Below are 27,472 nucleotides of genomic sequence, written 5' to 3' on the forward strand. Positions count from 1 at the left end.
AAAGAAACTCTTGATGTGCGTGGCACGTCATTCCAGCGCATTGCGCTGGCAACTGATTGCGGACCGTAACGAGCGACCGAGTCGTATGCAACAATTCGTCGCTTTCTTTCTGAACTCGTCGGTACGACATCACTGGATGGAAATTATTGACAAGCAATAAGTTTATTATTTGCTTTGCCTGGGTTATACTCGAAATACACTTCAAAACTGAGAAAATATTGCAATTTTTCGATTATTTGAAAAGTGTAATCGTGTCGATTGTTTCTGAGGATAGACAAGGTTTTCTGTAAATTTTTGTTTTCGTGAGTTTCGTTTCATCGTTGGCGAAGATTGACAAAGCGGTATACTTGTTACATTGCTAATAAATGTTACGAATTAGCAAATATCTAGGTATTATATTTATTTGTTTTAAATATCTTTTATTTTAACTTGACTATTTTTTACGTAGTAATTTTGTGAACGTTGGTATATTAGTATTTGCTGAGAAAATTGATGAAATACTTTCACAGTCCAACACCCATTTCAATTTCAAGAGAACGTTTCGAAGAAGATTCAGGATCTGATAAATTATTAAATAAATTCGCAATTGCATCATTTCTACTATATTTTGACGAAGAAAGTTGTTCATATTTTTCTTTGCTATTCTTAAGACGAGAATATTTTACCGCAATTCGTCAACATTTTCGGGACAAAGAAAGTAGCCACGTTTTTTTTTTTATTTCGAGACTCTAAGCTCGTTCGATGTTTTCAGCTTGCCACCTTAGCAGCGCGCTTTTCTCTCGGTCACGTCGAAGATGTGGTTTCGAAAATTCTCGAGGTATTTCCTTATTCAATCAACGATGCCGGTTTCTCGAGGTTTTCCTCTGGTCAACCGAAATGCTTCAAAGCTCCAGAATCTACTGAATTCTCCTTCCGAAAAGACAAAGTTACTGTTCAGTTCACAAATCGTCACAGGTATTTTCGTTGCCGAGTGTTCTCAAATTTTTATAACCTTACAATGCAGTTTACGCAATACGTGGAAGTTGAACATTCGCGAAATTGAAAATCCAATCATGGACGGAATGGTGAGTTTTAATTAACGAAGGAGAAAAAGGAAAACTTCGATCGATCGAAAAGAAACTTTCGACTCGATTTTGGGGGAATCGCAAGCTCTCTTCTCCGACGCGTTAAGAGCGTTATCACAGATTCGAGGATTTTCAGATTCGTAAATTTCTCACCTTGTGGAAAGAAAATAACGCGAAACAAAAATGTCTCTTTATTTTACTTTGGTCCCGTTCTACTTTGTTCTGCCTCGCTCGGCTCGGTTCAATTCGGCTTAACTCGGTTCTCCTTTGCTTGCGTTCTACTCTGCTTTACTTTATCTCCCCTCGCTTTGCTCCTTTTTTTTCCTTTTTCCTTCGCTTTATCCCGTTCTGTTCCCTCTCACCTTCTGTTTCTCTTTGCGCCGCTTTCTCTGCTCGGCTCCACTCCGCTTCTGCTTGTATCTGCTTTGCCCTGTTGCCTCGCGTTTTGCTTTGCTTCGCGCGCGTGTTTCCCCTCTCTTTTGTCTCGCTTTGTTTCACGTGAGGGGGGAGATCCCAATTTTCGAATTCCCTCGGAAACTACGGAAATGCAAAAGAGAAAAGTTCGAGATTCGAAATTATCTCGGACATTTATCTGATCGTTTCTCGTCTTGTTATCTTCGCCTAGGAACCTTGCTGCGCGTCAATGCATTCAGCAATGGAGTCGAGCGTTGTTTCTTCGCTCGGTGAAAGACGCTGTCTAACATTTATGCAAATTTGATCGCCACACGCGGAAAGTAAGCAGAGGGATGAATTTTTAACTACGTACGGAGCGATGTTTTCACTGAGAGTGCCCGGGGATATTTAAAATTTGAAAAATATGTAACTCTGGTATATAAAAGTGCTCGGCTGTTGTAAAACCCGTGCTCTAACAAAACGGATAGATTTATTGTACCAGCGAGCGATATAAATCTCAAAGAACAAATTATTCACTATTTTGTCCTAGATACACAGATTAATTGCTTCGACAAATTTACCGATACGATTCACGTCCTAATTTACAATGTCCCATTCTAAACGGTTAAAGTCATCATCAAACATTTCGCACGTCTCATATATTCTTATCGCAACGGGTGAAATTGCAACACATCTCCTGTATTTTTTAACATTCTCGTTGCGTGATTTTTCATTGTAACGCGCGAATGCATACGAGATGCGCGCATGCGTGGGAGCAGTAATTTTTGGTCGAAAATTCTCCCGGGATGCTTGTAAAATTTGTAGAAAACGCGCAGCGTAGAGAGTGTGTCAACTCGCGTCGAATATTTAATTCGCGCACACTTCAAATACTTACGATGGAACGTAAATAATAACGTCCGTGCGTTACAACGTAGCCGTAAATGCAATTATAACGCAGCTAATCAACAACGGCGATTAATAACAACGAGCGTGATCGTAGACGTGAATTTTCCACGTGCGCCGCGTCAAATATTAAACCGATTACGCGAATCGAGCAAATAATCAAACAACGCGATATCCCATAACAACAACGATAAACTGAAATAAAACCACGGTCGTCCGATCCGACGTTGGTCTGCACTACTGAAAACTCTCTTTACATTAAAACTAACGTTAAATACATTCATTTCCGTGCGAGATATACATTCTTTCGGATATACGTATATTTCGCCACAAAGTCACTTGAAATGGGATGCGAAATTTTCCCCTTTTTCCTCTTTTCCTTTTTGCTTTTAAGGCGAGGTCAAATTAATTTCAAATTTACTTTTGAAATCGTTTTTTACAGCGAAGTCGAGCGCTCGTGTCAAAGCGAAGCAACGTTGGCAGAATATGTTTAATATTTGCAATTAAAACGTGAGTTCAGTTCAATGGTGATCGTGAATCTCTGATGGCGTTTCTTTATTTCTTTTTCTTCTTCTTCTTTTTTTTGCAAACTGAAGCGCCTCTTCGTTGCCTCGTGTCCTCTAGCTTTTTTTGCGTTTCGCTCGCAGCGAGTTACCGCAACGATTCGCGCAACCTGATTCTTCTGGACGCGAAACTGGGTCACGAACGAACGATTAAGTGCTCGAGTTTAATAGGCGAACGATAAATGATTTGCCTAATTTATTTTTGTCTGCCTGCAATTTCGAAGTTTCACGGAAAGAAAGTAGTTTCGCAAGTTGTTGACGTTTCTGTGATAAATATTTACTCGTGTGCTGATGCGAGTTCTTTTTGTCAAACTCACGATTGAATATTAAATGATTTATGGTCTCGGCATAAAATAAAGTAAAATTCTGTGTTCTCCTTATTAAAACTCAATTTTCTGTATTTCGTTTCTCATTTTATTACTAAACTAAAAAAAAGACAGTTAATTTTTAACTTGTATATATTGAAAACATGCATTCTTCCGAGTAATAAACAATGTTCAAAGTTTTTAGAAAGTTTAATAAAATAAAATATTTATATTATATTTATATACTTTATTATATTTGTATATAAATATTTATATAATGCATTATATCTGTATATAAATATTTATATAATATACCATATCTGTATATAAATACTTATATAATACATCATATCTGTATATAAATATTTATACAATACATTATATCTGTATATAAATATTCATGTAATGTATTATATTTGTATATAAATATTTATATTACATTTATATATAAATATAAGTATTTATATTAAACATTATATGTATTTTGGAAAGTTTAATAAAACATTTTATTTTCCGGACACACAATAAAGCACGTATAAATTCAAAACAACATGTACGATCACTATGTCTGCCATTGTATAACGTATTAAAGAACACGTTTACTCGTTTTACTATGAATTTAAAAAAGTATTACGTTTACATCGAGTGCAACTTCCGCATTAATCGATTAAAATTTCCCATACAAACTATTTCTCTTGATTAAACTAACTTCCTTGCGTTCCAAACAACTCTAAATCATCGGCCAACGATCGCTTCCGTTCCTTTACACTGAAATCACCTGAAAGTAGTGTCGCAGAGTTTCCTGTTTCACCGAGATAATTCCCGATTCACGGAGATATCGTTTTAATATTCCATTAAAGGATCGTGGGGAAATATTTGACTTTCATAAAAATCTCGCGAGCGAATCGTCGCCGGGGCAAATAAATTACCGGTGTTTTCGATAAAAATTAGTCGCCGAGTTGCCGTCAATATTTGCGGCTGGCCGTTTCGCGATTTAAATCACAACCTGACACTCGATATCGGTGTGCAAGCTGTGCAACTCGACGATAAAACGACGATCAAGATGCTGCGCGCGAGGCCGTGGCATATCGCGAAATTCCCTCGCCGACGTTCGCCCAGTTCTTACGCGAGCTTGTCAAATGCACACACGGTAAAAAAGGTTACTTCTGCCACTCTCCGACTCCTTTGGAGATGGCTGTGTTACACGTTGTCGAAAGCGTTATGCGAATTTGTTCACTGCGACATTGATCCACGTGCTGTCAACTTCAGGTTAAATGTACGCTACTTCTTTATTTCCTCACTTTTCCTCATTTCTCCTTTCTTTTTTTTTTTTTTTTTTTTTTTTTTAGTTTTATGTACCTTTAGTATAGTCTTTAAAATGATAATAGTTTAATTTGGTATAGTCTTTAATATAAGTATATTATTTATGTATAATATAAGTATAATATTTATGTATATTTAGTATAGTCTTTAATATAAATATATTATTTATGTAAAATATAAGTATAATATTTATGTATATTTAGTATAGTCTTTAATATAAATATATTATTTATGTATAATATAAGTATAATATTTATGTATATTTAATGTAGTCTTTAATATAAGTATATTATTTATGTATAATATAAGCATAATATTTATGTATATTTAGTATAGTCTTTAATATGATAATAGTCTTTAATATAAGTATATTATTTATGTATAATATAAGTATAATATTTATATATATTTAGTATAGTCTTTAATATAAGTACATTATTTATGTATAATATAAGTATAATATTTATGTATATTTAGTATAGTCTTTAATATGATAATAGTTTAATTTAATAACAGTTTAATTTGGTATAGTCTTTAATATAATAATAGTTTAATATAATAGTGACACGTTAGTTGACTTTTCAATATTTAGACATCGAACAGGTAGCATCATGACGCGAAGAATGTAATTCATGTGTAACAGTGGATTGCGAATGATTTGAAACAATACGAAATAGAATTTTAAATGTCACATCGATGGAACAAATGGAACAAATAATTGAATTTAGACGGTGCTAAAGCGATGACAAACTGAAGGAAAAATACATCGTCCGATACAATATTCGTCTTTACTACTGAACACTCATCGACGTGAGAGCCATCGTTTTATGGTTCTGTAGAAAAATTGTACATTCTACATATCTGATCGCGCAAGAATATTTTATCTTTTTTAAATTACAAATTTACACGCAAATTACTAGTTTTCGTCCGATGGTTTTTACTAGAATAATATCAGAACCATCGGGCCATTATAAAATTCGCGTTACAGCCATTTAGAAAACGACGAGTTCTCATCTTGTACCGATTTCTTCCACGCCGTTTAAACTACGAAACCTCGTCGATCTTTTCTCAAATTACGCCCACCGATTAACCATTTTATTCACGTCGTAACATCGACTTTCCTTTACCAATTAAATGTACAAGTTCGTAACAACCGAAGATAAGAAATTGGCCACGTTCGAACGGGGAGGTGACTATTCACTATCGATCAGAGTGAATATTCAACTTCATCGCAAACAGAATGAACCTTTCCAGCTTTCGTCGTCGTCGTCGTGTACAGCTGTACACTCCATATTCCATCACGAGTGGAAATTTCAAAGGTAATGAGGGAAAGAAGCCGGAAAACGGGCAATTCCCCACGGGCGAGTTAAATACCATTAAAGAAATTTCACCGTGGCAAATAACTTGCACCGATTTGGCCGACTTAACAGTCCTCCTGCGGACTCTCAGCGGTTTCTGTGAATTGTTGCCAGCGAACGTTAGCATAATTTCCATAATTTTTGCGATTACCTGCTGCTTTTTAAGAGCATTACGCGTAATCTTTCGGGGGCTCCGGCGGTTTCTGCTCTTCGAGCTCCTCTAATTGTTACTTGACGGTATTAGCCTAAGGTAATACCGAGCGTAAAAACGATAGCGACAATCGTGAGAATCAAGGATTCGTTTGAAGTCGGCATTTTAACAGTGGTTGATACACGCCAAGTCGAGTTCACGTTAGTTTCTATCCATGGGGAAATATTAAATATTTAATTTTTAAACATTTTAAATTTATTAAATTTTTAAATATATAATAATAATAATTCCTTTTTTAAATTTTTAAATATTTTAATTTATAAAATATTACAACAGAAGGGCAATGAAAAATATTTTTCTATTATACAATTATAGTATTATTGTACAATTACAGTAATATTGTAATATTATATAGTATAATATTATGCTATATAATACTAAAATAGTATTATACAATTATAATATTTTCTATTACACAATTATAGTATTATACTATATAGTATAATATTATATAGTATAATACTATATAGTATATTACTAAAATAGTACTATACAATTATAGTATTTATTTCTATTATTATAAGATAGTATTTATCTATTATTATAAGATTGCTTAAAATCATTTTCCCGATGACATTCATCCGTGTTTTCTTTATTTATTTAACAAGCAATGGACATTAGTCTCGTGAAGACTATAGAAAATAAAATTTCCTTTCCTATACAGAAATAAAGGGTTGTTCAATAAATAAAATTAAATAAAATTAAAACAAGACGCCTAGAAGAGATCGGTTCAATCTGCGATAACATTAGTTTTATTTTTATAAAAATTTACGTCAAATTTATAAAAATTATATAGAAAAATTATATATATATATATATTACGTTTAAATTTATAAAAATATACGTCAATTATCATTTAATAATATTTATATATAAAAATTTAATAATATTTATATATAGAAATTTTATATATAGAAATTGGCGATCACTGTGACACTGAACCTGTTAACTACGAAAATTGTAAACAAAGCAACACGCATAGTTAGCATTTACAATGATATTCGAGTCTTGAGCACGAAATGGTTATCCCGTTTTATCCGATTTTCGAATTTGGATAAATTATTTAATGAACGGAGCATTTGGGTATACTAATTTCATTCGGTACAAGCTATCGAACGTCGTTCCACGACTGAAAGTCAACTTAAAACGTTATCTAAACCCGCATGAACTAGATCTGCAAATTTTACGGCAAACTAAACGGATATGTGGCCAATAAATAGCGTTTCATGGATTTCTATGCAAATTTCATCAGCAAAGTGTATTCTATTGACGAGGACAGGACGGAAATGTCACATAAAATATAAATAGGATCGAATCGCGTGAGTGAAATGATAGTTTCTACCAATATTGCTGCCGATATTAAACCATATGTATCGTTTACAGCAAAATCCATAGAAACCACAATGGATATTGAACTCGTTCCGCCGGAAATTGCACAAAACCGCCTTATTCTACCCAGTTATTTCGACAATTAAACGCTCAACTAGTCGACTACTAATCTCGAACCGCTGCAAACGGTTCTACGACTAATTTCAGTCATTCTGTGGTCGAAGAAGTTTTCAAGGAACGCTTTGAACTGAACTAAGCGCGCAAAATACTTACGTTACGTTTCAAAATGTTCACTGTTTACATTTAGATTACTAGCTCTAGCTTAGCAGCTCGATTATCAATTTTCATTCGTTTTCAATGATTTTATTAACTCTTAATTGCTCTACGCGAAAGTTTTCGAAATTAGAAAAATAGTTCGGATTAAGATGAATTCTATTCTCTATTCTATTTAGTGCACGAGTCATTGAGTTCAACGGATCAGTTTCTCATTTGCATTCGTTTCGAGCGCTGTACAGAGTCACTCTATTCTATAATAATTGTTGTCACTATCTAAACTAAGTGTTCGATCCTTTGAGCGTTAATAAAAATTTGACATCCAAAAAGGAGCGTATAATAATTAAGGATGCATTCATCTTTAACTATTACTTATCGATATATTTATCATACATATCAATTATATTCCAATGTGTTATTCTCTTTGAATCTCTGACAAGTAAATTAATTATTTTAAGCATCTTGGATGATTCATGCAACACTCTGTCACGGATTAAATCCCCTTCAAACGCTTCATTCCGAGATTTTAATTATACCATATATATATTATATTATAATAATATTATATTATGTTATATTAATTATATTTAATTATACCATAAATATATTATATTATAATTTCATATTATATTAATAATATTATAATAATAATATATATAATAATATTATAATATTACGTTATAATTAAATAATAATATTATAATATTACATTATAATTATATATATTATAATAATAATATATATAATAATATTATAATATTACATTATAATTAAACTACGCTACAATAATTTCAAAACTCACCCGAAAAACAGTTCGAAGTGAAATAATTTCTACTCTGCTTATTGTCAGGATTCAAACCGAGCAATTTCTGAGCCTCGTCCGTTACGAAAGCGTCTTACCATCGAGCATAGTCGTCCGAGGAACGCTTGGTCGAACGCGAATTCGAAGAGAGAAAGATCGAAAGGCCGCACATATATATATACCGGGCGTATATAAAAAATTCAACACGCTCGAGTGGATCTCGTGGGCAACGGAATATCACGGGCGAACTTCCCTGACACTTTGTTAAGCTGGAGGATATCGAATTTTACGGTTCCACGGGAAACGGCTGGACGGAAGTCATTCCAGCCGGCGAAAAATCGTCCACCGCGGGAAAATTGAAATCTTAATTCTTAATACGTCTACCGGCGAGACTCGTCTCGATTATTCCACCGAAAGTAAAAGAGAAAGGTATTTCATTTTCGCAATTTTCCTCGACTGTTCCTCTTTTGCGAAAGACTTCGTCCCTCAAAATTCGTCGAGACTCACATTTTAGATTCGGACAAAATCCACGGTATCGAGATATAGGTTTACGTTTCTTTGGCAAGCCCGAAGCTTTCACACTTGTAGAATGTCCTTTCTAGTATCTCGATTCATTTGTCCCTATCCTTTTCAAACAATTGCTGCACAATTCTTGAAAACTCAAGCTGCTGAAAATAACTTCTTATCTTTTTCACTTCGGTAATCAGCAAGTGACTTTCACAGTGCGAAGCAACAAGGCAACTGCAACGAACAATGGACTCTTGTGTCGTTTTCATTCGATAGGCGAATTCTCCCGCGAAAAAAAAAAAAAAGAAACTCGAAACGAACCGAAATTTTGGCGAATTAAAGGGAAACAGCGGCGTCTATGGTTCTCCTCCGTGTGTCGCAACGTTTTAGGGGGGGGGGGGGCGGGAGAAGTTGCAACGTTCTGGTCGGACGCATGTTTCGAAATATTGAAATTGATCCAATTTTCGGGACACGGGCAACGACTTTTCGCGAACGGGAAATAGAGACGCGGTGTGCAACCGGCTGAATCGATTCGCTCCCAACGGAGCTCCAAGCTCCGTTATCACGAGGCTTTTTTCGCTTCGACAGCTTTCCAAGAAAATTTCGAACGGACCACCGTTAAAGAGAGGAAATACGATCAGCAGTTATTTAGAAATCGTACACCATCGGCCTCGATTCGTTGGCGAAACACGTAATTTCCTCTTTCGTCTTTATTCCTTTCTTTCTTCTACCGTTACGTACAAAATTGTGAAATCTGGCGAGAGAAAAATAGTGAAAATTCTCGCTGGTATATTCAAAGAGTTAGGGATCGATCGAAACTTGGCCTTGGGGAAGCTGCATCGATCAACTTTATAAACGAAATGGCCAGAGGAAGCAGTGACGTTGTTTTTCAAATTTACTCTTGGAATTTTCTTATCATTACTCGCGGTATAATTAATTTTTTCGAGGATACATTCGACAGATTATAAGATTATCTGTTGAAAGTGGAAACACGTTGCTGTAACAAATCTAATAAAGTAACAATTTCCATAAAAATGGTTCAAAACCCATCGTGTTCTCGGGGGTTTAAAGATCCTCGAAATGGAATAACTTAGTACTAACACGCAATTTCCTCTCCGTACCCTTTCCTTCCCTTCATTTTCTCAACGTCTTCCTATCTCTCTCCCTTTCTCAAGTTCAGACACACACGCTCTGCCAGTGATAAAATAAAAGCCTTAATATAACGCGAGCTTACTTCTAGTTCTAGCCGATTTCTTCCTTTCTCTCTCTCTCTCTCTCTCTCTCTCTCTTGTTTCTTCTTGACGTTCACCAACTATACTTATTGCGCTTTTCATTCACGGAATTCGAGCGTCGTCGGACGAGGGCGGAAGTAATTGGTTTTGTCGCCTTTGTCGCCTTCGTTTTCGCTCGGTCGCCCTTGTTCCCAGGGAAATAACGCGAAACTGAAACAACCGAAGTCGAGAACCCGCCGCGATTGTAAATGGAGCGACGCTCCTCAAGGAACTTCATCCCCGCCAATTATAAGAGTTGCCCTCAACTTCGCGTTACACCAACTTTCTTTCTGCAGCTCTTTCTCTTTTTTTCCTTTCACTCCCCCTCCGCTCTTCATTTTCAAACACTGGCCTTGTTGTTCGTGGATTGTAACGTTACTCCTTCGTTCTGTTCGCGATCGTCTTTTCTCTCTTTCTTCGTCTCTTCTTTATGCAGAAAAAAAGATATCTTCGTTCGCGAAGGTAACAAAGAGAGCGATTAGCTGTTTCTTGTAGTAGAATTTTTGCGTTACTTTTAAAAAACAGATCGCTGATAAATAGATACACTCTCACTTTAGCGGAGGAAGAATTAATTTTCGAGTAGAAGGTCAGGCATTATAGTTCAGTCAATTTTGAAACTGTGTTGTAATAAATTTCGATTGTGTTCTTTTTGATTTTCACTGATGCAAGATATACTCTCATTTTAGCAGAGGGAGAATTAATTTTCGAGTAGAAGATCAGGCATTGTAGTTTAGTAAATTTTGAAACTGTATTGTAACAGATTTGTAATAAATTTCGATTGTGTTCTTTTTTTTTTCTGATATCTCGAATCCAAAAGATTCTTTTCTCTGGGTCTCGTGGAAGATCGAATGATATGTCTTCAATTATCACGAGAGAAAAGTGTGTACACATTCGAACACAAAATGTTGAGAAATCCAATCAAAAATCCGACCGTCACAAAATGTTTGCACGATATATACGTTCGAATCAGAGAAACAGTTAATCGGATAATTGATAAACGAGGGATTATCAAGTAACCCGAGATTCTTTTCCCTTCTCGGGGTCCCGTGGAGGATCAAATGATCCGCAAGTTATTAAACTGGTTGTAATTGAGGTTGAAAGGCAGACCGCCTCCGGCTCGGTCGATCCTTTTTCGTTTTCCTTGTCCATTATCGTCCCCGCGGGGATACAAAAGAAATGAGAAAGTGCGAGACGCGCAACAGTGAATCTTTCTCCGAGGACGAGAAAGTATCCCGAAAAGAGTAATAAATGCCCGCGCTTGCAGCCGTTCGCTGCTCCTTTACTGCTAGAAAATTGGACCTGAAGAACATTGGCTGACGTAATTACACGTTTCTGAAAAGATAGTGGGAAGGGAAAAAAAAAACCGAGGTCGTGGAAAACAATCATCTAGTCGGTAACGTCACTCCCTTCCCCGTCTCTCCCTTTCTTGTTTCCTCACCCTCGAGTTCCATCGCGCGATCATCATTGTTTCTAATTTCCTTTGCTTATCGTAATGGCAACCTGACGAGACTTTACCTTCTTATCTAAGTTGTGCTCTAAGAGAATCGCTCGAACTACTCTTTGTATTTGTACGACAGTCGTATTATTCGCCAAATATTCGTTTAAAAATGGCAGCAATGGTAAAATAAGAATTTTATTTCAATATTTATACGTAACAAGCACGTTGAAACGTATTTGGCATTTATTTTTGCATCAGCTTGAATATAGCTTCTTCAATGTGTTTAATAAAAAATTTGTTTCAAACGTTTCAAACCGAGTATCCCAAGATCTGTCACAAATTATACAGGAGGCTCAAGAATATTCAAAAAGCATCACTTGCTAAGCTATTTCTCTGCAAATGTTATTCTTTATTCTATGAATAATTCATGCGTCAATCTAGGGGCGGGGAGAAAATTTCGGGAAAGACAGAGCTCGTACGAATGATCGATCGAGATGAGACGGTGGACGGTGATTTGAAAAGGGGTCGAGGGAATCTAAACAGCCAGCCATTACAGTTACCTCGAAATTCCAATAAATTTCCCATTCAAACGAATGAATCCGATCGTTTCTCGTCACATATCTTAGAAACATTTCCCATCTTCCTTCTATTCTTCCCCTTTCCATCATACTTAATCTTCCACTCTTGAAAAAGTGTCGTTTCAGTATCACGGTACACTCTTGCTCAAGAATCTCACATCGGTTCTTATTCTACTTTGAAACTAGAAGAAATTATAAAATGATACAATTCGTAAGTAGAACGAATATCTTTGCTCGTTTAAATTAAAGACTGTTCTTGATTATCATCAGATCTAGATTATTATTAGAATTTTATTAATCACAAAATGCGCCATTGCATTCTCTAGCTATCAGAAAACTAAAGACTACTGTACAGACTAGATTACTAAAATTCACGATAAATTAAATCACATTACTAGATTAAACATTTACCAACAGAAAAAAAAACGCTCGCTATTAAATTATACTATTTATATAATTTTTCTCGTTATTATTACTCAATTTTCTATTAAGTTAAACTATTATACTCTGGACCTATGACCCACGCGTTGATTTTTATAAACTTATCATCATGTATATAAAAGAATTTTAATTATTTCTCGAACCCCTCTTTTCAAAAAATGTTGAGAAAATTACAAGTGTTCGGTTGAAGCTTAAAAGTGAGAAACAAATGCATAATTGCGTTTTATGGAGGATTTACGACTTGGTTATGTATACATATAGGTATTTTAAGTCTTAAATGTTATATGAGTTACTTGTGTCCAAAAAATTTTACATAGCGCTTACGATTAAACAGATGTAATAAACACTAGAAAAACACACTAGATCTCATTCTCAGAATGGGTAGCTTTGCTAGTTTTTTATATAATAAAACAGGCAATAAAAAATGTTAAGAAATAAAGTATATATATCTAATGTATAGTGCAGGGGTGATTTAAATGGGCATGATTTAAATTTTTTGACGTCGACAAATTATTTCTTTGCTCTTCACTCTTCAAAAGTAAAAGTTGTAAAACAAAAAGGACACGTAAACTTCTTAGAGGATTATAAAAATCAAAGAAAAGTAGTTTTTAACCATCCTCCAAGTGACGCCACTGGCTTAGTGACCCACGAGCTAGTACCAAAAGAAATAATGAACAAAATTTGACCTACTTTTCAAAAAAAGGCTCGCCGTCACTGCTCTAGACTGTTGTTAGACCTTCGTCAACGATGAAACTTTTGGGCGAGAATGTATGAGGGACGCAGACACGCGGTTTGCCGGGGGAAAACAAAAGGGGGAACAACCGGGATACCGGCAGCAGATAGAAAGGTGCCGGATTGAATCTCATAAAATATTTATCCGTGAAAAGGTGATATAGTTTCCCAGCCGACTTTCCATCGATCGAACGCTCCTCGTATCAGTTTCCCCGTGTCCTTATCCCTTCGATCCTATGTCCGTCGAGTCTTCGTCTTTTGCTCGGCTCCTTTTTCCGGACACGTACGAGCCGTGGGGTCGGACACGCGAACCCCGTGTCGTTTACAAAGATGTCATACCGACGAAGGGGGGCTAGAACACACTGTGTGTGTTGTTGTTCGCGCGTGATTTCAACTGGCTCACGTAGGAGCAGCCATCATCGCGTATATATGGATCGAAGATGCGACGTTCGCCCGCTGCGAGACGGATTCGTATCAGAGTTTACGACACGGCGAACGACACATCAGTTTTTCACGGGCAAAGGCAGCACGCGACTGTTTCACTGGCGATGCGATGGTCCGCGTAATTTCTCGATCCCCTCGAGAGTGATTTGTCATCTTTTGAAGTTCCCCGAGTGAGAAATTGGAGATGATGGTACTCGTACATAAGAGATACAGTGGATCAAAGAAGTGGATTCGGCGCACCTAGCCTTCTATGGCTATGATGCGTGAAAAATGATACACTCGGAAAATCAGCTACCTTTTTTTTTTTTTGTAAAAAGCAAATTCCAATGATGAATTATACGATAATAAGATATTGCCATTGTATTTGATACGGGACATGAAATATATCTGATTCAAGACGGATAAATGTTTCTCATCTAAAGACAAGCCTCCTTTTTTTTATGTCAGCTATTTTTTTTTTGATTTTTGATTATCGTTTGGTAATATTTCTAATATACTTATAAAAGTAATATTTCTAATATATTTATGATATTTTGTAATTTTATTATATTATTTTATTATATATATTTACACTGGAATTATAAGGTGAGGAAGAGAGGAATTGCCTGTCAATATGTTTCTGATTCTCGAATTTTTATATTTTTAGATTTCTTGCGTTATTATTGCATAACTCGTTATTGGAAATTGTTGCTGTGTACATTATTTTTGTAGGTACTTGAACTTTATTGAATTTGTGGAACTTGCGGAATTTTTGCTAATATATCATACCGACGATAATAGCAAACAGAAGTAAAGTATTTTTGTTCGCTATTGTTCGTTTTAATTTTATCATTAATCATTACTTATTAATTTTAATTTTATTATTATATTTACTAGATATTTATATTCGACTATCTTTATTCAGAATTCAGAAATATTTATTCACTTTATTTTGCAATCTTAATTCCATAACAAATTTTATACATTAATACTTTAAATTCAATGTTTCTTGATACAATTTTCCAAGATGTTGGAGGGGAATTTTGAAAATTCCCGAAAGTGTTCGATGATACGAGAAGAAGATGTTAAAGAGCACCGTTACGGGAAACTTGTTTAACGCAACGGTTGCAGCAAAGAAAGTGATAAAAAGAATTTTGAACCTCTTCTCGAGGAAAGTTTTTACTGTTAACGTTCTTGCATTAAACTGCCGTTAGTTTCACAACGATGACAAAACAATGTCATTATCCACACCTACCGGCCTTTATCGCACTTCTTTCCTCAAGATTTAGATTTGCGCTTTACAAGCGGTAATCTTCAAAAGAAACAGTGAAATGTTCATTAACTCCGCGAGGGACCAAAGAGGAACTCTTCACCTCCTCGTTAACACGCTCGCTTGAACTCGTAATACGCTTTCAAGCGATTTCAAATCGGATTAATTAAAACTAACAAACGTTAACGCGGCCAAATAAATCGGGATTCTATACCTTTAATCGTATAACGAAACAAATCTGAAATAATTAAACGAACAAATAGAAAACAAAATATAAGTCTGAGAAATGGCACGATTAATTTGGTCTCATTCTCAATAAGGAATCCACCTTCTGAAATTCAAACCTAGCAATTCGTTTTAATTTCCGCGATGTATGAAAAGACATTTTTTAATACAAAATATGACATTGTGATAAAAGAGTGAATGATTCCAATACATACCAATGAGTAACTGAACGAATTGTCATTGAGCCAAAGTGGATCGTGACTTTTTTTAATAAGATCAAAGTTTCGCAACGTAGGACAACATATGAATCTAACAAATGAGATTCTATTTGAAATGTCATGGTCAACGACAAAGTCATATCAACGAAACAAATCTGAAATAATTAAACGAACAAATAAAAAACAAAATATAAGTCTGAGAAATGGCACGATTAATTTGGTCTCATTCTCAATTTGGTCTTAATTTGGTCTCAAGGAATCCACCTTCTGAAATTCAAACCTAGCAATTCGTTTTAATTTCCGCGATGTATGAAAAGACATTTTTTAATACAAAATACGACATTGTGATAAAAGAGTGAATGATTCCAATACATACCAATGAGTAACTGAACGAATTGTCATTGAGCCAAAGTGGATCGTGACTTTTTTTAATAAGATCAAAGTTTCGCAACGTAGGACAACATATGAATCTAACAAATGAGATTCTACTTGAAATGTCATGGCCGACGACAAAGTCATATCAACGAGCATGCACCCGCCATTAAAGATTCATTGTCTTTAAAATCGCCAACGCTGAATCGTCGCGTTCTCCACGCCGAGTCAAAATATTCAATCCACCACGAATCGTATTAGATTTCGAACGGTGTAATAAAATTCCCCATTAAGCCCGTCGAACGCGACGTCTCGAATCGATTTCAAATAGCGCGCCACCGAAATGGCCGATTATTATTGGTTCGTGCGGCGAGGACTGGGGACGGCCGGCCTCGCCGGAAACGAGGAAGCGTTTTCCGATTGAAATCGCCAGGAATATCGTGTTTTGGACGACGTCTCTCTGTTCGAACGAGCCTTTAATATTTTACGACACAGTGGATGACACAGTGTTCATCGTCGTCGACTTGCCGTTGCTTGCCTTCCGGTGAGCCAGCAGCCGCCGGGTGGCTTCCGCAAAAGCGTGGAAAACGAGTTGACCGCCGAGTTGTCGTCGCTGCTTGCGCTTGGTACACGTGGCCGTAGGCGTTGGCGAAGAAAAAGAAGAGAATCAACAGGAAAATAAAAGAAGGAGGGACGAGAGGGTAAGCAGACGGCGGCACCTCGAAAAAGCTGTGACCACGGCCAACCACGATCCACGTTTCCTTGTCGCCTTGGGACACTTCTTACCGTCTCCTCCTCCTTTCTCTCTCTCTCTCTCTCTCTCTCTCTCGTTTCTTTAGTCTTCGAAACTTTCAAACTGTAGGTCCACGGCGGTTTGTCAGCAGTAAGGTTTTACTGTCGCGGGATTTTTCGCGAAATAAAATTTTCCAATTTCTAAGCGTAACTCGCTTAAAGGAACTGTTTGTAAATTATGTCTAAAGTTCGCGTCCGATTTAAGAGTTCGCCGAGAGTTTCAGGTAAAAATTTATAAACGAATTGTCCAGCTCTCTCGCAGTTAGACACGTGCGCGTGAACGGCAAGATTTTAGATGTTGTTTGTGAGATTATTGTATTTACGTACGTGGTTTATCTGACTAGACGGATATTCTCGCGCGTCGGCGATCTTTATTCTAAATATCTTATCTTCTACAGCAAGCTTGTTACTTGCTGTTTTCGAAGAAGATCGCATCCAATTGACAGGAGTGCCAATCAATAATTTTCAACTCGGACACCTTCGGAAGCTTAGTAGATAGTTCATAACATCGCACTCCGTCTAAATAAAATATCGTGTTTCTCCCAGACACTTTTAACAAGAGCCTCCCTTCCAAAATATTCTGCTTTCCCCAAAACGATCTCATCGTGTTTTCAATCTTCTCTTCGGAATGCCGCGCCACTTACTGAAAGGCGCAGAAGAAGAAGAAGAAGAAGAAGAAGAAGAAGAAGAAGAAGAAGAAAAAGAAGAAGAAGAACAGCGAAGATAGAGGGAAGGAAGGAACAAATTCGCGAAACTTTACGTTCGATCCTCCGTGAAAGGCTCTCGCGGATCGAACCCGGGGGATGATGACGTGGTTTTCTAAACTCTGGTTAACTAGTTCCTCAGCTAGGCAAGCATCCGGAGGCTCAACGCCACGTCGTCGCTAATCACGGTTTACCACTTTCGAGCGGCGACTTTCCAATAAGTTTCGCCCGGAGAATGTCTTTGTTAACGCGCGCGAAGTTGACCGCATCAGGCTCGAGCGGGAATCCGCGCGCGATTGTATCGAACTTCTCGGCAGAGTTTCACCGCCGACTGTTCGCTCCCGGACTCGTCGAAGCGTTCTTAATAACGCGCAGGAGAGCTATTGTTCGGCGAACCGGTGGCCGATTCGTACGGTGTCATGAAATTCGTGAATGCAGCCTCGAATAACTGAGCTATAAACCGCTTTGCTCGCGCCGCCGTTTGATCAACTTTAACCTCCTAAACGTTAATAATTTCAGGCTGGCTAAATAGCGTCGAATTTCGCTTCGGGATGGCTCTCCTTTGTCTATTTTTACCGCAGCAGTGAAATTGTTGTTGTTGTTGTTATCGTTGAATATATACGATATATTCTCTTTTTATATACGACTGCTACACTACCTTTTTTCATACTATACAAATACTTTTGACAGTAATTTTTACCAGAGCTGAGAATCTGCAAAATCTGATTCTTGCTACGTATACAGAAATGACTCTAGTAATTATAAATCTGTCAAAGATAGGACATACATTTAGCATTTATTGTGATTTATTTTCGACGGCCACTAACTGTAATTACAGTAACGATCATCGATCGTTACAAGAGTGCAATTTCATTTTTTTTTTAAATTTTATGTTACTTAGCGGTGCACATGCGTTGGAATAAATTAAGTTGAAACTTACAATTACATAAAGACTGATAGAAGTGATGTACAAAGTATAATATAGAACAAATCATAAGAAGGAATAAATTGTTTCTCTCAATTTACAAGATCTTTCATACGTAGGAAACTTCATACCGAGTTTAGAATTTAAAAGATATTTAAATCTTCCTCCAAAACCACGTTTCGAGACGCTAATGGACCTAATGAATAATGCTCGTGTGGGCTGTGAATTACCGCGTTTTTTGCTTCGAGAATAACCTCTCTTTTTATTCGTGTTGGTGTCAAGCGTGTCGCGAGGTATCTTGTATAATATTATAGCTATTCGCGTAATGGCAATCAAGGTGTCGCTTCATTTTTCACGCGGGACAATGGCAGGGGAAACAAGAGAGCAAGGGACGTTCTGTAAGCTTTTGGTTATTCGAGAGAAATAAGAAAGAATATCTGACGTTTAATCAGAATTTTGCACGTCGCTTTCAAATGAATATTTCAAAGAACGAGGTGAAAGCAAAAATGAAAGTCGCAAGTTCCCCGCCGTAATTGGAAAGAGATTAACAAGTTAGATATAACATCAGGCAAGCACACACGAGATTAATCATCATTGCTGAATGTAATATTAGATTTTCAGTTTCTTCGAAGTATATTTCGTTAAATTTATATTTTCCTCTCGGCTGCTTATCGACAATCTCGTTGCTCCAGATTTGAATGAATGATCAATTCTGAAATTTAAAATTTCTTGGAACTTGGCTGACTATCACAGTTGCTCTCAACTAATTTATGCATTAAAAAAAAAATCATATAAGAAAATCACACGAACATGTGCAATTTATATGGAAATGTTTTCTTCTCACTGTAGGAAAAGTTCGAAGGAAATATATTTCATACGCATTTCGCCAATTCAATAACATAAGAAAGATCTTTATCGAGGAGTTAAAAAATTAGAATTAGAAACCGAATCTTCGAGGAGGAAAAGGGTTCTCGTTTTTTTCGTTAAACAAAATATTCTTTAAGGGTTTCTTTTTTCTCGCGGGAAAGTGGTTACTTGGAGAGAAAAAACAAAAAAAGGGACTTTTACTCAGGGAAGTAAAGGAAACTTTTAATCACTTCAGGAATGCTCGTCAATTTAACACTTCCTCCAGACTGAAACTTTTTTCCCCCGGAATCATCAAAATTATATTATAACATAAATCTCCAACTCTGGCCAAACTTTTTCAACTAAATCTTTCAACCTTCCGTTCTCCCTCCGTTCTTTTCGTTTTCTTTTCCCGCGAAATTTCACCTTCCCATCAAAATCAGCGAGTAAGCGATAAATGAACGAAGAAACGAGAGAGAAATGGCGACGTCCATCAAATAGACGCGATATATATACTGAAACGTTGAAAATTGAAAAGAAAGATAGTCGTGTACTCACAGACGACGCTGAGATGAGCATTGGCACGAATTGCTTTAATGCGCATGTACGGCCCAACTTGGCACTGATATTCGCCATCGTCGGTCAAAGAAGCGTCAGTGATCTTCAGGTTGTAGATACCGGCGTTCTGATCTCCTATCAGTCTCAATCGTGGGTGCCCGACTATTTCTCCACCTGCGTGATCAAAAACAACGTGTCAATTTAAACGTAATTCAAGTTTGGAGAACTTAATTTAACATTTTAAAATTCCTATGTTTCCTATGTTCGTATAGAGTATTTAAGCGAAAAGAAGATAATACATTTCAGTATTATTTCCATACATACATATATTATTATTAATAATTACTAAATCAAGTATTTTCACGTTTTATATAGTATTTGATATTAGCCTTTTGTTATCGCTAATTAAAGCATTTTCATATTTTATATTATTAGTATTCTATTATACTATATACTGTGTACATATATTTCATATTTTATATTATTAGTATTCTATTATACTACATATTATGTGTTGTTTAATATTCGATTTTAATAATTATCGTCTCAGTAGCATCAGTAATTGTCGCATATGTTAATAATTTTAATTTTTATATTTGAGGACTAAAGCAATGCGATAAGTATGTTTAACTTAGAGACATTAAATGCGTCATAAAAATAAAATGATGAAACAATAAAATAATAGGGAAGTTAAATGTGTTATAAAAATTTATTGTGCTTTGTAACGGAATATTGTTAAGTTTCTCAGCTTCTTTTTTTTTTTTTCTTCGGAATCAACAGCTCACGAATTGGAGAAAATTCTTTATTTACTTTAGGCTAGAAAACACTGTTCGCGTTGGACGAAGAGGGAGGAAATGTCAAATGTCTCGATCGAGGGGAGAAACGGCATTACGTTCAACTTCCTCCTTTTTCTAACAAACTGGAGGTTGTTACAGTCCTAACGAGCAAAATTGTAAAAAGGTATTACTGCAGCTTAAACATTTTCACAAAGGTTTTTCACTGAAATCCTCTTACTTCACGATGGAACGATTTTTATTTTACATCCTCGATATAAATTATCTCGATCGTCTCGATATAAATATATTTCAATTTAAAAATACATCGATAATTCCGAAGAAGCTTTTCATCAAATTAACTTCTTTTATGTCATCGAAAGGATCGTATTAATCCAGTTTCACTCGATTAAAAAGGAAAACGTCTTGTTTAATATCGTTTTATCGGTTCTCTGTTTGTTTCCTTCTCTCGTATTTTGCCGTCGTCACTTCGTACTTCTTTCATCTGTACATTTTCTTATTATCAACACTATTTCATACTACAGTTACCATTAAATTTATCTTTATTTCGTATTTTTAGTCTCAAAGGGAGAAACAAAAAAAAAAAATAAAATAAAATAAAAATCTTAAAATAGCTCAATATTCCAGAAATTTTTATAAGCACAAATAGAAAAGAGATTTCCTCTGAAATCCATTTATTCCGATATCACCCGCGAGATATCACGATCTCCTCGATGCTTATTGCGCAATTGTTCGCGAGCATAACAATGAAAAGCAAGTCTCAATATCGACGGTGGTTAAGGCGGTATATATCTCAAAGCTCAAAGGTGGATCGTAAACTAAACGAACAGCATTTCTGTATGGAAAGAGTAAAGACACACGGGGCAATACTGGCACATAGCGGCACTTGCGTTTTGATAAAAGCGGTGATGTATGCAAAATCGATAGAACGGCACGGCTTCATGGCGGCCATTACCTTCTGTCAATCTTGCCTTCTCTGTCAAAAAATTTACTTTGCCACGGCCAGATGTTTGAAAATCGAACAGCCCACGCTGCTTCTAACGAGTACACTATCGAAAAATCTCCTTCATTATATATCGAAAATCTCGATAAATTGACTTTTCGATCTCGTGGTTTTTAAATCGTCTTGAAATTAAAATCTTCCGTAATATTCTGCTTGATTTTTAATTCGCTTCTTCAAAATCTGAGAGTCTAGTCTCTTTGGACAACCCAGAGTTTTCAGATCTTTCCAATGTGTGCATCGGTCGTGTATTGATTTGAAATATTTTCACGACTTTATAGAACAATTTTCGCATTAGTCTTTTAAGCTGATTGTGAACGATATTTTACTTTTATTTGCTGAAAATATCCTTGTTCGCACATTTTACTGGCGTAATATCTCAAAGCTGCGCACAATGGCATAGTTGAATTGTATATATAAAAATGATAAAACAGATAATAAATGAAGGATTTAATATAACAAAATTCTATTGCAATTTGATTCAATTAATTATACGATAGTTGAAACAATACAGGATGCAAGTAGCATAACTCAAAGATTGCAAATAGATTTGTGTACGAGAAATTTCATCAATTTCATTTACAAAACGACCAGATCTTGCAGTGTACTATTTTTTAAAGTAACAAAGAGACGTTATTAAACTATATAACAACGAGAAATTTGCGCTCTTAAACAGCAAAAGAGAGAAAGAGAGAGATAGAGAAAGACAGAGTACGTAACAAAGTGAAAATGGACGGTCTACTGTCAGACAAATTTTACAAACTACACGTTTACAGAAGCTGTATCTTTCTATAATTTTTCGCCTCGTTCAATGTTTTAAAAATTGTTTCCAGCAAAAGTTGTTTCGAGCAACGCTCGACTTTTCTTCTTTTTTATTTTTATTTTTTTTTTTTTTTTACTGGGCATGCAGCAACAATTTCCTTCAAAATTATTAAGTCGCATTTTTATTCGGTTTCTCCTCCCTTTTCCTTTTTCTTCTTTTCTGTTTTTGGTGCCTCTTCTTTCTCGTTTAATTCGAAAAGATCCTCTCGTATTTCGAATAGTAACGATAAAAATATTAAAGCAATTACGCGATACGTGCTGCCAACAAATTACCTTCGCAACAAAGTTGGAAATACGTCCAGGACATTCTCCCCCGCAATTTATCTTTGTTTTTAAACGTCATTATACGTTTTTAATATTGCAACGTTAGTTTGTGGAGTACATTTTCCCATCCTTTTTCCGCAAGTGAAGCAAATGCTCCGTTGTTTCGAATATCACGATATCGTAGAAATGCTCGAAGACGAGGGTATTCACTATGATTCGTCTGTTATGGCTATAGCTCGACGTAATATCCTGCGTCATATTATATTACATCATTACGGCATCATTCATTAATCGATATTCATTTGCAGTTCGACGTATCGAGATCTGATATTGTATTATGCTCGAAATTTACAAAACGGCAACATATCTTTCGTCTCGAACTTTCAAGCATTTATAGCAATTACGATCATCCTTTTACAGTGCCGTGATTAATTTTAATCATAATTGCGTAATTGTAAAGTTATTGTTAGATAGTTAATAAATCTTTTCAACTGCCGATTTATCTACAATAATAAATTTACGATTCTCAATGTCACATTTATTATTTTCTCTCTCGTACGTGCCAAACCGATCATTATCCAATTTCTATACTTCGCACCTCGATGCTATTGTACGCGATTTCTGCAATTCACCTGCTATTTTCAACGAAGCAATTCTCCTAATGACTGTTTCAAGCTTTGTTCTACTTTCCTTTTTTTCAACACACACACACATATACGTAGACACGTGAAATTCGGTTGAAAAATTTAGGCCACGCAGTGACGGACGAGGAAAGAAAAGGGTGGCTAATAAAGGGTTTCGATAGTCGTGGCTCTAATTACTCTCTCTTCCTGGCACAGACTACCGAGAGCCAGAATCAAATAATACCATCGCTGAGAGACCTGAAAACCGTGACACTGACGAGGGTGAGGCTTCTCACAGCGTTCGCGACACTTTTGAAAAATGACTAGGAGAGGGATATCAAGTCTACTATGTAAGTATACATATGCACGTATGTACGTATTTACGGAACCGTGTCTCGATATTTAAATTTTTGTTTGTCGTCGATTTCGAATGCTACTCAAAAGGAACAGTGTTCATACATTTTTTATATACGATAAATCTGACATGTAAAATTCGTTTCACGTGTTTCGGAAATGCTATTTTCGAAAGTGTAAATATATTTCAACGAATACACTCGTACATTTCATCGTACGTACGTAATTCGACGTACCAGTTTAACGTACACACTTTTATACGAGTTATATTTGATAGATAGAAGTTTCGTTTCACGAATGCTATGTGAAAAATAAAAATGCACAACGTATACATTTGTATATATTTGTATACACTTTTATACGAGTTATATTTGATATAGATAAGTTTCGTTTCACGGATTTCGAACGCTATATAAAAAATGAAAATGCACACTTGCAGATCAAGTTCAACGTATACATTTGTATACATTTGTATATACTTGTATACATTTTATACAAGTTAAATTTGACACGTAAGTTTCATTATATATATATATTCAAATTATATATATTAATTATATTTATATATTATATAATTACATGTATTATTATATTTATATATTATACAATTAATTATATTTATATATTATATAATTATATATATTAATTATATTTATATATTCAAATTATAATTATATTAATTACATTAGGTTCGAATACTATATGAAAAAAAAAAAGAAAAAAGAAAACGAGTGCACCTGCAAGTCAGGTTCAATGTATTTATACGTTTCATTGTACCTTTGATATTATACGCACGTCGAGCAAGAAGATCAGATCATTTCGTTCGGGAATATTAAGACAGTTCTGCTCATTTGCCGGTCGCGGTTACTAATGGCCCGCGTTTTAATGAACGAACGGGCAAGATGAAGTTACCGAAACGAAGTTTCCCGAAGATTCTGTAATGTGGACGATAGCGAAGAAAATTCCGCGGGTTCTCCTCACTGTCCGCGCAAACGCTCGCTCTACTTTTACTTTGTCCTCGACCATCTGGGCAGAAGTTGATAATTGTTCGAAATCGAGGCGAGGCGGACGTTCGTTCGCGAGATTCTTGGGTTCCGAGCAGCTTCACGTGGCAATTAAAACCGGCGACATTTCGGAGATCCCGAATCTTCTATTTCATTTCTTATTCCGAGCAAGTTGGTTTCGCTCTTGTATTCTTCACTGGTACGTCGTGCTTTCTTCTCCTTTCTTCACTATTGACGGAATCTTCTTCTACATTTTCTTCTAGTAACATAGATTTAGATTCTTCCAGAGAAGGATTGTTCTTTACTTTTACTAATTCTACTTTTTATTTTGTGACGTTTCCGAGTTTTAAACTTGCCTCGGGTATCATTTTATTTTATTTTTCCAAGGAGGACTATTCGTTCTTGAGTCATTTAATTCGCAAATCTTTAGTAAAACACGCGTCGTGTCTCTTTCATCTCTTTTATTATTCACATTATTATCTCCTCTACTTCTATTTTACTTTCTATTATTTATATTTCTTCGCGATGAAATTTGTTGATTTTTGAACCATTCATAAATAGAACGTACACTTAAAAATGTTGTAAATGTAAAGTTATCAAGGTTTAGTAGATTTTTGCAGCTAGAATTTATCTAGCCTGGATCTATTTTTGAAAATTGGAAAACGTCGATTTACTTACTCGGTTGTATGACGTAAGCGAAGCCATCTTTCACCCATTGTACAATGCCAACTCTGTTTCCGACCTCACAGGGTATCGTCACTTCACCACCTTCGAGGACAGAGCTGTTTCTTGGCCTCACTCGGAAATATTGTCCTCCTTCGCCTGTAACATCGTTGGAAAAAAGACACGAACGTTAATATTTGGCAAACAATATATGAATATACGTATATATATATATATATATATATATATATATATATATATATATATATATATATATATATGAATTTGATAATTTGAGTAAATTCTAAATTTGACAACGCCCCAGTATCACGGTCCCAAGTGTGAAACTTATTGGTGGCTCTGTATGTGATCTCGATAATTTCAGTAGTTTCTATATTTCGAGGTTAGTTTAATTTGGTTGGTCCTTGGTGTACCGGACCGACGCATAATCTAGTATTTGAAATAAAATAATTCTTGTTTCAAATTGTTTACGTTTGAAATACTAATAACATGCACTGATACGATATTGAAATAATCAAAACTAAATAGTGAGAGAAGAAATAGTAAAAAAAAAAAAAAAAAAAAAAAAAAANAGAAAAATAACGAGAGAGTAGCTGTTTAGTAAATATTTTACGAAATTAAGAATTAACAAGCTATTAATACAGTGCCAAAGTATCAGAAACTAGTAGTCGTGAAACTCTTCGCGAAAGAGACGCTTCTTGCTTCTCTCGCTCGTTATACATAGCTTTAAATATAGAAAATTTGCGGGTGAGCGCGAGTTGCAGCTTTGGTTAATTTATAAGATTACACAACGCTCGTAAAACTGCGCTTTCGCACAGGGAGATTTGAAACAGAATCGGCGGGGGAAGGAATATTCTATTCTATGGCGGAAGTTATTTGCGGACGCGGCGACTACCACTTCCGTGAAAAGAGTGGAAGCCAGAAAAGCTCCGGTAAACATCGCGTTGTTGAATCCGGAGAAATGTTCGCCGTGTTTCTTTCAACTTGGACGTTCGAGCGGGACTGAATTTAATAAAAAAATAAAAAAATAAAAAGAAAATAGAGAATATTTTGGCGAGCGATTCTTTCCCTGGATAATAATTTATCAACAACCTTCTAATTAATGAAACATCATAAATGAAGAATAGTTTTTATTCTATAACGAAATAAACCAACGTATTCAGTATTGATTTGCAGACGTCTGTGAATCTTTTATTCATGATACAGACGTGTTTTATTTTTTGGTTCAACGATATTCTTCTTCTTTTCTTTTCTTTTTTTTTATCAAAGATCGTGTGCACTTGGTTTAGAAAATATGAATTTCGCATTTGGACCCCGGTAATAAAATAATTTTATCAGACCATGATTTTAAAATAAATAAATTTACTCTTTTCACAGACGAACGATGAAGAAGAGTTATCAAAATTATCAATCGAAACAACGCCTGTCTCTCCTTGAAAAGTCTCACAAGGAAAAAGGGGAAGAAAATAAAAGAAGAAAAACGTTGATAATCCCTTCGTCCATTTCAATCGATTATTCTGCACGCAGGCAAAAATAGCTTTTTCCAACTTTCAAAATCCTCCTCCCATAAATCATTCAACCTTCATTCAACGTAGAGTCTACAACGTCATTGCTGGAACTCCTCTCTATTTTTCGTAGCCAAGAATAATCTACCATATATATCTACGGCCATACATTGGACAACTTCCACGATCTCCACGAAATCGAATCCCCACGTGGAACAACGGCGGCAAATCAGACGTGAGAACGAAGAAGGAGGACAGAGTATCTCGATGGAAGATGGACGTAATCTGCTTGTCCAGTCGCCAATCGGGATCGATGCTCGGTTGGCTTTCCTCGAACAAGGCTGCATCACCGGTTCCTGTGTACCTGCGGCTTGGTTACACGTTTGCCTTTGTACACGCTGGTCACCTGCTGCTCGAATTTGCGTGCACCCGCGCCGATGAAATATACAGCCCCTTACACCCCCCAGCGCACGAACCTGCTGCTGCCTTTAACCAGATAAATTTCACGCGTCTCTGCACGCAAAGCGACACGTCGACAAGAAGAAATTCCTCTCGACTGTTTGCGGCTTGCTCGCCTGCCATCGATTCCGATTGGACC

The 27,472-nt window shown here is 35.9% G+C and overlaps 1 protein-coding gene across 1 annotated transcript in view; it reads right to left on the reverse strand.

Moving 5' to 3' along the window:
* The window catches only part of LOC122539054 (nephrin-like), a gene marked incomplete at its 5' end in the record, with an annotated part of 105,440 nt that extends 79,917 nt beyond the window's left edge, over positions 1–25,523 (reverse strand). The window contains 2 exons of the mRNA XM_043673646.1: positions 19,825–19,998; positions 25,364–25,523. Coding sequence (XP_043529581.1) covers positions 19,825–19,998; positions 25,364–25,523 — 334 coding nt within the window. The remainder of the gene's footprint in view (positions 1–19,824; positions 19,999–25,363) is intronic.
* Positions 25,524–27,472: the final 1,949 nt, after the last annotated feature.

Source organism: Frieseomelitta varia, unplaced genomic scaffold (genome assembly GCF_011392965.1).
Source record: "Frieseomelitta varia isolate USP_RPSP 00005682 unplaced genomic scaffold, Fvar_1.2 scaffold_189, whole genome shotgun sequence".
Taxonomy (NCBI): domain Eukaryota; kingdom Metazoa; phylum Arthropoda; class Insecta; order Hymenoptera; family Apidae; genus Frieseomelitta; species Frieseomelitta varia.